The sequence below is a fragment of the Lynx rufus genome, unplaced genomic scaffold (genome assembly GCF_022079265.1).
Source record: "Lynx rufus isolate CCGP_SWC_20201006 ecotype Redwood Valley unplaced genomic scaffold, mLynRuf1.p SCAF_4, whole genome shotgun sequence".
Taxonomy (NCBI): Eukaryota; Metazoa; Chordata; class Mammalia; order Carnivora; family Felidae; genus Lynx; species Lynx rufus.
In genome coordinates, this window is record NW_025814856.1 from 154978168 (window position 1) to 154992663 (window position 14496).

At 53.3% G+C, this 14496-nt stretch overlaps 1 protein-coding gene across 2 annotated transcripts; it reads left to right on the forward strand.

The window, feature by feature from the left end:
* CLEC2L (C-type lectin domain family 2 member L) lies at positions 1-14208 on the forward strand. 2 transcript variants are annotated; one of them, XM_047097665.1, is made up of 5 exons: positions 1-190; positions 8706-8780; positions 10966-11132; positions 12088-12188; positions 14097-14208. In XM_047097665.1, the coding sequence occupies exons 1-5, from the start codon at positions 1-3 to the stop codon at positions 14206-14208; spliced, it is 645 nt and encodes a 214-aa protein (XP_046953621.1). The 2 variants fall into 2 exon arrangements, with proteins under 2 accessions (XP_046953621.1, XP_046953622.1); XM_047097666.1 differs by lacking the exon at positions 8706-8780.
* The last annotated feature ends 288 nt before the right edge of the window (positions 14209-14496 follow it).

The following is a 14496-nucleotide window of genomic DNA, read 5'->3' on the forward strand; positions in this document are numbered from 1 at the left end:
ATGGAGCCGGCCCGGGAGCCCCCCGCGCGGACCCGGCCGCCGCCGCCCCCCGCCGCCCGCCCCGCGCCCGCCCCCGCAGCGCCCAGGCCGCGCTCGCCGGCGGAGGCGGAGGGCCGCGGACCCGAGGGGCTGCTGCGGCGATCGGGGTCGGGCTATGAGGGCAGCACCAGCTGGAAGGCGGCCTTGGAGGGTAAGCGCCGAGCGGCCCTCCGTCCCCCCGCCCGGGACCCGGGACCCGGGAGGCGGGTCAGAGTCACCTTGGCCGAGCTCCCGGAGGGAGGGCGGGAGCGCCGGGAGGATTGATTTCAGGGCAGTCAGATGCCACATGGCGGAGTTGGGGAGGACCGTAGCTAAGGACCACCTACAGTTACAGCCTTGACCCTACCTAGGCAGCTGACCCACTCTTTGACCTTGGGAGCGGGTTTCATGCTCTGAGCCCCAATCTCCTCCAGAATGAAGGGGGACGGTTCCTGACCGGCCCTCACCTGATGTGCACGTTGAGAGGGTGGCTTCGATCTGTAGTGGTGGAAATGTTTTGGGCAAAGTGACAAAAGCTGTAGACGCCGGGGAAGGTGCCCCTGCGCTGTGGGAAGGGGAGGGGGCGCTGGCGGTGACGGGGCCACATAGGAAGGAGAGAGGTGGAGAATATGCCTCAGGCTCTTCCTGGCAAGGTCATGCGTGCCACCTTCCTCTTCCAGTCAGATGGGCTCAGGGAGTGACCCTGGTCAACCAAGGGGGCAGTACCCAAGTGGAAAATAGAATTCAAGTTCATGAGCTCATTGGGGGAAACTTTGTGGCCCCAGGGGGTGTGTGGTGTGGGAGATGCTAGACTTGTCAAGGGAGAGGGCTGGCCCTCTGGACTTCTGGATATTCCTGACGCCCCCAGTCCAAAGGCTGAGAATCTGGGCAGCATTAACTAGGGAAGCCCAGAGCCTGGGTCACCTAACCCTTGGGGGCAGAGTATTAGAAAAGGAAGACTTATGGGGCACCTGGGTGGCTCTTGTCAGGGACTCAGATCATGATCTCACAGTTGGTGGGTTCGAGCCCAGCATCAAACTCTGCAGTGACAGCACGGAGCCTGCTTGGGATTCTCTCTCTCTCTCTCTCTCTCTCTCTCTCTCTCTCCGTCTACCCTTCTCCCTCTCTCTCTTTCTCCCTCTCAAAAATTAATAAATAAGCATAAAAATGAAAAGAAAAAAAAAGAAAAGGAAGCCTTCTTGGAGTGGAGAGAAGGCAGGGTGCCCCAGGCTTGAGGAATGACATGTTCAGGGGCCAGGTGGCCAGAACCAGCTTGTCCCTGTGGCAAACTGAACTCCAGAGTAACAGAATGGAGGGGAAGGGATGGGAAGAGGTGGATCTGGAGGGTCCAGACTGTGAATGGTCACCCAGGCATTGGACTTTGTTCTGAAGAAACTGTTGAGAGTTAGGCATAGAATGAGACAGTGGATTTGCCCTTGGAAAAGTGGTGGCGATCAAGAGGGGTCAGGCCAAGACCAGGTCAGTGAGGAAGGTGGGGTGGTGGTCGGGGGCGAGACCTGGCCAGCGCTTGCCAGGGCAGGTACCTTGCCGAGGAGGGAGAGGTGGGGGCTGCGATATCAGCTCTTGGCCCAGAGGCCGGTGGGCTGGGGGTCTGGGCTGCCTGTGTGGGGGAGGGGCTGTGCAAACTCTGGAGGGAGGGACGGTCAGATGCCTGGGTGGTGATTTGGGACAAAGGAAGCAAAGAAGTTGGGTCACAGAATAGAAGAGCCATTGCAGGCGGGGAAGAGTAGAGTTGAAAAAAGGTGGGCAAACCGCTTTCTCTGTCGGGCATTGTCAGATTTGCCTGTGATCCCCGCATCCCTCCCGCCCAAGTTATGTCTGGAAGTTGCTCGCTCCTTTTGCCTGTGAGTCTTCATTCATTCATTCGTAGGCATTCCTGCAGGGTCTGGCCTAGCCTAACTCCAGCCCCCTGATGGTCAGGGCCGCTTCAGGGGTGGTGTGGCCTCATTCAATGCCTCTGGCTTGCTGGTTCCTATTTTACCCCCGGCCCTGACTTTGACCATCCTGCTTTCTGCTCCCAACCGGGGCTGGGCTGACCATCTGCGGTTAGGCTGAGTAAGGCCCAGGCCCGGTTGCTCTCTTGGGACACGGACTCTTCTACCCGCGAAGAAGCTCGCTGATCTGTACTTAGTGTCTCTTGCAGTCCAGCCTTGTCTTGCCGGTCCGTGCCTGGCTCTGCGTCTCATCTCATGCCACCTCTGGTTCTCCCCCTGGTCCCCCCCGAAGCAGCCCCACCCTTGATGTCTTTGGTCCTTGGAGGCCCAGCATCTGTGGCCTATGGACTTTTTCTGCAGGAGTTGTAGTATCTGGGGTCTGAGTCCAGGGCCCCCCGGTGCTCTGAGAGTCTGCTGGGTGCTCCCTTGGCACCCCCATCTCCTGTCAGAAGAGGGGAACTCAGGGACCAGGCCTGGTCTCTCCAGGGTATTGCTGTGCGGGCAGAAATCACAGGACGGGGGCTGAGGCAGCTTGGTGAGGTACAAAGAACTCAAAGTCAGGTAAACCCAAGCCAGATCCTTCCACCACCATGGGCTGGCCGTTTTCAAACTTGTTTGACTCAGTTTCCTTATCTACTAAGCTAGGTAATTCCTTCTGCCTCTCAGGGCCACACAAAGGTGCAGGGGTGTGGGCTGTGCAGGTGACTCCTGTCACCAGCTCTCTGGACTTGGCATCCTGCGCCCGTGACGGGGGAGCGCAATTGCCTACCTTGAGTCTGCTCCCTGCCCCCGGCTGAAGTCCATGGAATGAGCCGTCAGCTGACACTGAGAAAACACCTGTGATGGGATGAGGGGTCTGCCCTTGAGACAAGTGAGAGACTTTTTGACTTGACCAAGCTGAACGGTCGGGGCGGGGCTGTGCTCCTTTGGTACCAAGTGCCAGGCATTTCTCAAGCACCTACTGTGTGCCCCACCCTGGGCCAGAGGCTTTCATGACACGGTCCCATTTAATACCCCCCCCCCACACACACCCTTCAGGGGCTGCTGAGCATTGTTACCTATTTTGCAGATGAGCAAGCCCACTGGGACAGGCTAAGCGTCTTGCCCAAGAACACAAGTTGTTTGCTAATTGTTTGCTAACGTGTGTTTGCCAGGAGGGCCTCTGACCTGAGAGTTCTCGGGCTTCATGAGGCTAATCGGGAAGAACTGAGTTGTGTTTGTGATGCGTGTAGCTCTCTAGCCCAGACTCTCCAGACAACGCTGCTACCTCGCGCACGGACCTTTTTTTCCTCCTCACAGGTTAAGTGAAATTGAGGACTTCTTAAATTTAAACCAGAATTAGAGCTCACGACTTCTCGACTTTCCTTAGATGAACAATTAGCTTTATAAATAGAAAGCCAGACAGAAGTTCTCCTGAGCAAGCCTTCTCTCCCTGTGGCTGTTAACCTTTCTTTCCATGCCCTGGCCTCAGGGAGCGGCCAGAAAAGGTGACCCAGCGCGCTGCCGAGGCCTGGGTTCTAGAAAGACTGGGGGTGACAGGAGATGGGGATATTTCTGGCCGCGGGGGTGGGATTGGGGAAGAGCAAGTAGCCTGAGGGTACGGGAGGGGACGATTCTGCACATCACAGGCTATAGATTTTTCAGAGCTCACCGATTCTGAATTTTTAATGTTGAAAGTTTCTTGATTAGACATAAACCCACAACTTCCTGGTCAAAACCACACACATGCATTTAGCCAAGCCTTTTAAAATTTTAAAAATTACCAAACTCTGCATTTGATGGTTTTGAACAGTCAAGACTATGCTTGCCAGACTGTGGCCCTGACAACTTAGAGGTCAGCGGTGAGTCTCTTTTGGGCTGTGGGTGTGAGGGTGATGGGGCATCTACTGGGTTGGAGCCAGATTTTCAGCGGTTCCTTCTAACATGAGGCTAATTCATATATATTTATAAACACAAATAAACGCACCCTCAAACTCCATCTGTTGTGGAGTATTGCATAGAAGGAATGATTGAGTTAGACATTTGTTATGGCTTGAATTGTTTTTTTTTTTTTTACTGTATTTTTTAAAGATTTTTTTCAACGTCTATTTATTTTTGAGAGACAGAGAGAGAGACAGTGTGAGCAGAGGAGGGGCAGAGAGAGAGCACAAGCAGGGGAGGGGCAGAGAGAGAGGGAGACGCAGAATCCGAAGCAGGCTCCAGGCTCCGAGCTGTCAGAACAGAGCCCAGTGCGGGGCTTGAACCCACAAATGTGAGATCATGACCTGAGCTGAAGTTTGAAGCTCAACTAAGCCACCCAGGCTGCCCGTTCTGGAGTGGGTGGGTTTCTAATCCAATATGACTGGTGTTCTTATAAGACCACGGTCACAGGAAGACAAGAGACACACAGGGAGAAAGTTCATGTGATGAAGAAGGCAGAGCCTGGAATAAAGGGCTGCAAACCCGGGGGTGAGGAAGGTCACCAGCAAACCCTCAGAAGCCAGGACGAAGAGAGCAAGGACTCCCCTAGCTTTCGGAGCAAGTGTGTCCCTGCTGGCACCTTGATCGTGGACTTCTCGTCCGCAGAAGCGAGACAAATAAATTTGCGGAGTTTTAAGCCATGTGGTTTGTGGTGTTTTGTCACCCCAACCCTAGGAAACGAATACAGCGTTGTTTTAGATTGTCCAGCCCCACAGCCGTCCTCTGTGACAGCAGTAGTGAGCAAGGAGTCGGGACTCCCTAGAGGGTCTTTTCTGTCCACAGTGCAACGTCCAGAGCAGTTATCCCTGTGAAGGTCCCAAGAGGCTCCCTGGTTCTGTGATATCAGAGATGCATGTGCACATCCCCACCCCCAGAGAGCAGCTGTACATCCATGTGGCCTTTCCTACAAACTCAGCAGAGTTTAAGGCTGACTAAGGACATTGTCACTCAGTGTAGCTAAGTCCCCCCCAGGTTTTTGAGTACTGACGGGTGCTCTGTACCCTATGTAGGGAATCCAAAGGTGAGTAAAGCACGGGCTTTTCCCTAAAGGAGCCTGTGGGCTCATCATCATCGTCATCGTCATCGCCATGGTGACTGCTAACACTGAAGTAGAGCTTTCTAAGCCAGACACCTGCTAAGCACTGAATAACGATTTCTCACAAAATTTTAGGAGGCAGATACTACCATGACCTCATTTTAAAGGCGGAGAAAATGAAGTAAAAATAGAAGCTGAGTAACTTTGCCGCGAAGTTACCAAATCATCTAGAAAGCGGCAGAGCTGGGATTTGAACCTACCAAAGTGGTTTAAGATGCTATGCACAAAGCGTTATGGTGCCAGCGTGTATCGGCCTCGACGGGCGAGTAGAGAAGGGAGAGGAAGGCTACATACAGGGCACTTGCCACAGGCAGTTACCAGGCGGCTCAGGGGGGGATCAGCCCTATGACAAGCTGCGTTGAGGACAACAGAGAAGGTGCAGAAAGAGCCCAGCCCCGGAGGCCACACGTGAGTCTCTGCTCTCACCTGCAGCCGCTTGCCCCTAGGCTCCTGGCCACTTGCCAGCAGAGAACCTGCTCATAGGGAGGATTCCAGAATGCCGGCTGCACCCGTAGGTGCAAACTGATGGCAAACTGAATGCACACATTTAGCCTCTTTCCTTCCAGAAGCCCACTAACACATTGGTAAAGGGATTTTTAAAAGGCCAGAAGGACAATGAGAGAAGGAGAGAAGACAATAGCAACACAACTGGGAGCTAGGGGTCAATGATGAATGCCAGCTGATTCCACCGGCTGGACAAGCAGAGGAATGGCCTGAGTCACATGCAGGAACCCCAGAGTATGGAGATGGGGACACCGGTCATCACGGCAGCGAGGGAAGATGGAGCTGAAACGGGAGAGCCGCTCGAACATTTTAGAAATGATTTAGTTCCCCAGAGCCTCTTTGCCAGCTGTCCAGCATCTTCCCAGCGCTGGCAGGAGTCTGAGGCTGTCTTAGGGAGGGTCTTGAGACAGCAGTACATTTGGGAGCAAGCAGGTAAGTGGACATTTACATACTGAATACTTAGCATGGTCTCCCGGCCTCTCTGCCTGGGAGGGAAACAGAAGAGACTTCTCCGGGAATTCTGGCCCACCCAAGAGGAAAAACCTGGGGCATTCAGAGAGCCCCACCTGGTCACTCCGCTGGGACCGCACAGTTAATAAGCCTTTTCCCAGCTTCAGAGGCCCCAGTGGACTCTTTCCTCCTGCATTAATCAGGAACAAATAACCAAGGAATTCCAGACATCCGAGGAAACTCTCTGACTTGGAAACTAGAGACCAAAACAAATGAACAGGAAAAAAAAGCAATTGGGAAGAAACCCAGACAATCCAAGGAGAACTAAGCTTTCTGTCCACCTCTCCTCTTTTTCTCCCCCTCCAAAAAACTATTAGCAATATCCTCAAAGAGATCAGAGCAAATATGGCACCATTAAAAATGGGATGCTTTGAGAATGGGTCTTCAGAGAACAGGAGCAGACCATAGCAAAACAAAAAACCACCCTGAAAATTAAAAATACTTGCAGAAATGGAAGAGTCAGGAGAGCAGGAAGATAAAGTTGAGAAAAATCTCCTAGGAAATAGAGCAAAAAAGGCAAAAAGATAGTTGATAAGGGGGGAAAAAAGAAAAAGAAACTCGGAGGACCAGTTCAGGTGGTCCAACATCTGCAGAATATGACTTCCAGAAAGAGGACAGAGAAAATGGACAAGAGGAAACCATTGATGATATAATTAAAGAAAATTTCCTGAAACCAAAGGACATGAGCTTCCAGATGGAGAGGGCCCATTGATTGCCTACTTTAGTGGACGCAAATGGACCCAAACTAGGGCATGGCACGCATGATGAAATTTTAGAAGACCGAGGGATAAAGAAAAGATCCTAAAAGCTTCCGGCAGGGGGCGGATAGCAATTGATATTATTCTTTTTTTAAGTTTATTTATTTATTGAAGTGATCTCGACACCCAATGTAGGGCTCCAGCTCACGAGCCCAAGATCAAGAGGGGCATGCTCTTCCAACTGAGCCAGCCAGCACCCTTGGAAAGCAATTGATATGAAAAGGATCATGGGTGAGAATGGCTCTAGACTCTTGGAGAGCAACACTGGAGCTAGAAGACCGTTAATTAATGCCTTCAACATTCTGCAGGAGAATTCTGTCCAACCTGCGGTACTCAGGCCTCTGACTTCACAGCTCCAGGGGGGAGCATTCACCATAGGACACGGTGCGATGGTTTACCGCCGGTGGTTGTGTGGTGTGGTGGTCCTGCTCTGTCCTTTCTCTATTGGAAGATGTGCTCCACCCAAACAAGGGAGTAAACCAAGAAAAAAGAAGGCGTGGGACAGAAAGTGCAGGAGAGCCAGTACCTGAGGGAGGCAGAGAGATCCTCAGGCTCCTGGTAAAGGGAGATTCCAGGGTGGCAGGGGGGCTTAGAAGGCAAAATTAGATTAGAGAAGCTCAGAAGGGTTTGGGGGGATGCTTCTTCAAGAACATTGTTATGGCTTGGATGTTCATGTCCCCCCCCCCACCAAGTGTTGATCAACAGATGAAAGGGTAAATAACAACAACCACATATACACATATAACACATATATGTATTTGCACAACGGGATATTACGCAGCCATAAAAAGGAATGACGTTCTGGCACATGCTGCAACGTGGATGGACCTTGAAGCGAAGTAAGTCAGACACAAGAAGACAAATATTGTATGATTCCACTTATATGAAATATCTAGACTAGGCAAATCTGGGGAGACAGAAAGTAGATTTCGAGATTATCAGGGGCTGGCAGGGGGAGGTGGGAGCAGGGAATGGATGCTTAATCAGAATGGAGTTTCTGTTTGGGTGACGAGAAAGTTTATTTGTAAAACTAAAAAGACAGTGGGGATAGTTGCCCAACATCATGGATGTAATTAACGCCATTCGTTGTACACTTAGTGGTTAAAATGGCAACTTTTATGTGATGTCTATGTTCTGACAGTAAGAAGAACTTTAATAGGCTGTCCGAAGTCTCAAAGGGTTCTTCCCTTAAAGATAAAATAAAAATTTTCAGTGATAGAAAAAACAAAAGGGGAGAAGGCAGAGGTATTGTGAAGAGGATAGCAGGTATAGACATGGGCAGGATTTCCAGAGGTAGCAGTGGAGGAGGAGAGCTCTGAGGGCAGAGACCCAGCCCCAGGGCTGTGAGGACGGGTTGGGTTGTTTCAAGGAGTCCATGTGGCCAAAACCGGGGACCAGGCAGAGAAGCAGCAGGAGGTGAGGACTGGAAAGCCTAACAACCACAGAAGACGGTCAAGTGCAGAGCCTTGGAAGGAGGGCTTTTAAGCCGGGAGAGGGCAGTGTCACAGATTCAGAACTGTGTTCCAGAACACAGGCTCTCAGACTTCAGCATGCATCTGAATCACGCGGAGGGCTTGCTAAAACAGATTGATGGGGCGCCTGGGTGGCTCAGTCAGTCAAGCATCAGCCTCTTGATTTCAGCTCAGGTCATGATCTCATTGGTTCATGAGTTCGAACCCTGCATTGGGCTCCATGCCGAGCCTGCTTTGGATTCTCCCTCTCCCTCTGCCCCTCCCTCTCTCATGCTCTCTCTCTCTCTCTCTCAAAAACAAAAACAAAAAAACACAAAAAACACAGATTGCCGGGCTCAGGCCAGATTTTCTCACTATGAGGACTTGGGGCTGGCGATGGGGATTGGCGGTGGGGTGGGTGGCCGGGTATTGAACCGCTTTCTTTTCTTCTCAGACACCACCACACGTCTCCTGCTGGGGGCCATCGCAGTCCTTCTGTTCGCTATCCTGGTGGTGATGAGCATCTTGGGTGAGCATGCATGTCAGAGCGTTTATGCAAGTGTATACAGAGATGCCTATATCCATATACACCCCTTGTCAAATTAGGTAAAGTCTAATTAGGTAAAGAAAGGTTCCAGACACACTACGTATTCTGTGGGGAACAAAGCACAGAAAACAGAGTGCTGTTTCCAGGTGAGAGTGTAGCCAAAAATAATATAGTCACACTGTGACTCCACATGTCCCCTTTACTAAGCCATGCGGGGAAGGAGCGATGTTACTTAGGGACTGTTCCCGTACGTGCTTCAAGAACACAAACCAGCTTGAGGGGAGTTAGGCAGACCCTGCTTCTTGAAGGAGATGGCTGGGGGATGAGGGCCTTTAAAGATCACGTTCATTCATTTAGTGAACATTTATTGAGCCCTGCTGGTGTTAGTCCCCCTAAATGCTGAGGACAAAAAGAAAGAAGGAAGGGAGGAAGGAAGAAAGGAATAAAAAGGAGGAAATTGCAACTAAGAACAGGTGAGGCTATATGACCAGGAGATGTGGCTGCTTTGAATGGATTCAAGTCTAAGTATGTCGTGGGTTCTGAAGAGTCTGCAAAGTGATTTCAGTGCCTCTGGCTTTAATCTTTGAGAAGCACCCTAAGACCAGAGGCGGGCACCTTAAAATGGGAGAAAAGTCCAATGACAACATCGGCTCCTGCTAAATCCTCACCTTCGGGCATGCGTGATAATCAGGGGATTTGTGAGTGTTTAGAAAAGAATATGGTGACCACTGGTGCCAGCTCAACCTAGAATAATCACTACAAATTAAATTGGTTTCCTGGTGTTGGGTGTCCCAGTGCTGGGTTGGGGAGGTCAGAGCCATGCAAAGACATAGCACGTTGTGATTTTACTAAAGCACAACAGAGTCTCTTTGGAGATCCTTGCGGAAAGGCAGTTGAAAGTGGCCTCACCATGGTCAATACTCCCAAGTGATCGCAGTGCACCGAGCAGATAAGCCAGAGTGTCGATTATTTAATTGGCGTCGGTGCGGCTATAGATCCTTAGGGGCTGGAGAACCACAGGCCTGTTCTTGGCTTTGTCCTGGTCTACATTTTAATCAATCGCTCGTACGAACACAAACAAAAATATGCTTACGGAATTTGTAGGTGTTACAAGGATGCTTGGGATGATAGAGGAAGGATGCTTAGAAGACAGATGGAAAAAAAAATTAAAGGTTAAAATGTGTCTTTCAAAACTCAGATGAGCCCATGTGAATGAGATAAAGGTGGAAGAAATAAAAATAAGATATCCATATGGACTTACAAAGTGATTTATACGAGTTCAGGACACAGGGGAGACATGGCCTGGAAACAGATCATACGAAAACGATCCAAGCGTTATGTTCTGCCGGCCTAGGAAAGCGCACGTATGCACATACCCACTGATTCTTTTCATTGAAGCTGTCTGCAGGCAGGAAAGCCCATAGCAACTGGAAGGCAGTATGGCACTGTTGCTGGGGGTGGGGCCGCCTCTGTCTGTCCTGGTGGCAGCCTTTTGGTGACCGTGCGGACATACCACAGTGAGCCAGACGGGACGGAGAAGGGTGTGGAGAGCATCTTTCGCAAGTAATTATGGAAACCTGGATGAGCGGAGTCTGGCATCCTTCTTCAAGTAGGCGGCAGAAGATGGGCTGGGCTTGCTCTGGGTCACTCCAGGGGCAGAACCTAGACCTGGAGGTCTAGGTCTTGGGAAGGCAGGTTGGGGCTCAACACTGAAAAAGAACCTGGCAGCAGTTCAGCAGTGAAACAGGTTGAATTGTTAGCTACCGAGGGCACAGCCAATGAGAGGGGGTTGATGGTTCCCACCCTGGCTGGGGAGAGAGCGCGTGTGGCCTCTAGGTCTTTCCTAATTCTGTTTCTGGGGTTCCGAGCCTCCAGGAGTTGAGAGAGACAGATGAGATCTTAACCCAGGGGCTAATCTGCTGTCACCTCCCCTGGCGGTTGCGGCCTTGCCAGCCTCCCAGATCTCCCTTACCGTTAATTTAGTCACCAACCTATTACCTGCCAGGCACTGCGAGAGCCGCTCATGTGGGAAGACAGCCACCTGAGTCATCACTGGAGGGCACCCAAGTCAGGCAGGGGGCAGGGGGGGGGGATTTGGGGATCCTTCAGGCCCAGGCAGGGGCCAGGCGTGCTGGCGGACACTGAGTCCTCTCGGTCTTCCCGGCAGCTTCCAAGGGCTGTATCAAGTGCGAAGCGCCCTGCCCAGAGGATTGGCTGCTCTACGGAAGGAAATGCTACTTCTTTTCTGAGGAGCCGAGAGACTGGAACACGGGCAGGCAGCACTGCCATACTCACGATGCTGTGCTGGCTGTGATTCAGAGCCAGAAGGAGCTGGTGAGCCTTGGGCCGGGGGGGGGGGGGGGGGACCTTCGGGGAGGACCACACTCCTGGGATGTGGCGTCCCCCGTGGCGTGTTTCCAGAAGGCACCCAGCCTGGGGTGTGCTGGTGGGCCCCACGGGGCGGGAGCCCGAGTGGCTCCCGTTTCTGCGGCTGTCGCGAAGGCCGATGGTTTCAATCCAAGGCCGGTTTGCCGAGCTCAACTCAGTTTTGCCAAGGGTGAGAATTACAAGTTACCAGGGCACTTGTGGATGAAGAACACGCTGGCATCTTCTGCGAGTCCACATCAGGGCATGAGCTCTCACTTAATGCCCACAACAGTTTTATCAGTATAAATGTGACAGAAATGCCATTAGTGAGTCTGTGGTCCGTTTTGCATTTTGAGGGTAACAGTGGCGTGGCAATCCAAAATAGTGGATAATCTAAAAATCACTTCTTTTTTATAAATATATATTTTTTAATGTTTATTTTTGAGAGACAGAGAAAGGGAGAGAGGGAGCACAGGCAGGGGAGGGGCAGAGACAGAGAGAGAGAGACGGACAGAATCTGAAGCAGCCTCCAGGCTCTGAGCTGTCAGCACAGAGCCTGAAGCAGGGCTCGAACTCACAAACCGCAAAATTATGACCTGAGCTAAAGGTGACACTTAACCAACCGAGCCACCCAGGTGCCCCGAAGAATCTGAGCTCAGAAGATGAACTTTGTTCCAGGCTTCCCGGTTCAGCAGGCACGCTCCGGGCCCCGAGGCTAGTGCGGGCCAGTGCTGGGACGGAGGTCAGTGGGAGCGCAGGGCACTCTGTGACCCCAGCTCCTTACTTTCGGGATGCAGTGAGGGACCCCCTTTCAGTGTCTGTACGTCCTGGGAGCCGGCTTTCTCAGCCGAGATTAGTCTTGGCATGTCTGAACAGCCAGGAGACCTCATATGACTCAGGTTTCCCTCTTTCCTTGGTACAGGAGTTTATGTTCAAGTTCACCCGGAGGGAGCCCTGGATTGGCCTGCGCAGAGTGGGGGACGAATTCCACTGGGTCAACGGGGACCCGTTTGACCCGGACACGTGAGCTGAGGCTTCATCTTCTGGCCCCTGAGCTTAGACTGGGGAAGGCCTAGCTCCCTGGACAAACCCCCCAGAGACAGCCCCCCGGGTCGGGGCCAGCTAGAGCTACTAACCTCCAGGTTCAGCGGCGTGTGACAGAGAAAACGATAACGGCTTTACTTCCCTGTCCTCTCCCGTGCAGCCTGCTTTGGCGGCTCTGCTGTAATGTAGCCATCGGAGCTTTCCGCCGCCAGGCTTTTTCCATCTTGGGGCTCCCCGTCCGTGTAGCGGCCGGTCTGCGTGGCTCAGGGTGGCTCCGAGGAAGGGCAAGACAGGCCCCGGATGTTCCTCTGCATTGGCCAGAACTTAGCCACGTGACCACAGCTGCCGGAGATGGGGCCTCCGTTCCGGGCAGCCCTGTGCTGCTTAAACATTGTTATCATGGAAGAGGGGGGCTCCGAGCCCTGGGCGCTGTGCGCATGGTCTTAGAGAAAACACCTCCTGAGGGTGCTGGGGGCGTGTGCAGTGGTGGTGTCCCTTGTGCGACCCAAGTGGTGTGGATGGGAGTGTGTGATGGGGTGGCAGGTGTGCCGTCTCAGGGACTGGTTTGTGGGGTGCCGTTGGCAGTGGTCGTGGGCGGTGGGGGTGTATGTCTGTGGCAGTGGGGGGGGTGATGATAGTGGGGGGGGCAGTCCAGGCTTGGGGAAACACAGGGGATTGCGTACAGGGGAATAAGAACCTCAGCTTCTAGTCCAGACCCGAGAGACCAGGCTGCACACCTGATGATGGTGATGATGATGCAGGAGGGACCCCAAGGCAGGGGAGGCGGGAGGACTGACCCCCAGCGCTCCACCGTGGCCTTCCCATTCGAAACTGGCTGGGGGCTGCATCAGTCGCTGGTAGCCTCTAGGGGGCGAGCAGCTCATCAGCTCCTTCCCTCCGTTCCCCGGGCTCCCTTGCCCTTCATTCTGCACCCCTCTTTGTCCTCATTGTCTCTTCCTTTTTCTCTCTTTCCGTTTCCTGCCTTCACCCCAGTCCTATCCTTAGAGCTGCTGAGAAGTCTTGCATTTTCTGCCCCTTTCTCCCCTCATCTGGGAGCTTCCTGTTCTCAGGAGCCGGGAGAGCCCCCGAGGCTGGGGTTCCCAGTGTGCCGCCCACCTGTCAACCAAAGGGCCTCTAGGCCACGTTTCTCTGGCACCGAGGTGGTCCTGCCTGGCACTCTCTCTTGAGGTCATTCCGGTGTCCTCTCTTGTGAGACCCTGGCTCCAGCCTTGGCAGGGAACTCAGATCAGGGTGACCAATGAGGTTAAGAAGCGATACTGAAATTCACAGGAATGATTTGAGGTAGAAAGGACCCCCAACCCCCACGTCCACCGATGATGTCGCAGCCTGGGTATCAACCGCTGGGGTTAATCAGGTCCACCCCTGTGAGCTAGTTTAATTCAGCTCATCTCTGCTGAGCTCTTCCTGTGCTGGACACCGTGTGCTACAGGGGAGCCGAGATGAGGGAGGCATGGAGCCCGCTGTTCAGGAGCTGACTGCCTGGGGGGCTGGCGGGGACAGACACAGGCCCCACGAGCTGTGACAGGCGGTGCCCATGGTGTAGGCAGGTGCTTTGGGGAGCAGGGGGCAGAGGGTGGTCCTGAACCGGACACTGGCTCACGGGACGGACGAGTGAGCTAACTCTGGAAGGAGAGGAAAGTGCAGTTGTGTTCAGGAGATGTCTGCGGACATCCCCAGCGTGCCTGGAGCCGTGGTGGACACAGTAGGGAAACAATGAGAGGCTGCACGAGAAAGTTCTTTTGGGGCCCAAAGCACTAGAAGGTGGCTCCGGAGGGAAGGGACAGGTCACAGGGCCTCCGGGGCCATGCAGTGACAGGCTGTGCGTGCCAGGTTCTAACTGCCTGCTCTCTTGTCTTCTGGCCCCAGATTCCCGATCTCAGGCCTGGGAGAGTGCGTCTTCGTGGAGCCCACCAGGCTGGTGTCGACGGAGTGTCTTATGACCCGGCCCTGGGTGTGCAGCAAGATGGCCTACACATGAGGTGGGTCAGGCCAGAGGCAGCTCTCCAGCCAGGCGCCGAGACCTGCCCGCCCCAGGCTGCTCTCCAAGGCGAAGCAGTGAGGAGGGTGGCCTGCGCTCCGGCCCCCATTCAGGTCCCACAGCCCTGGTTCCTGGTTTCCTTGGCCCCAGGCAGGTCCTGTGGTTCAGCCGTCAAATCCCACATGCTCAGTAGTGTAGACGCCCCCCAAACACACACACACACACACATGCACACGCACGCATGCACGCACACGTCTGCACACGGTCCCTTCTCAAGTTCAGAGTCCA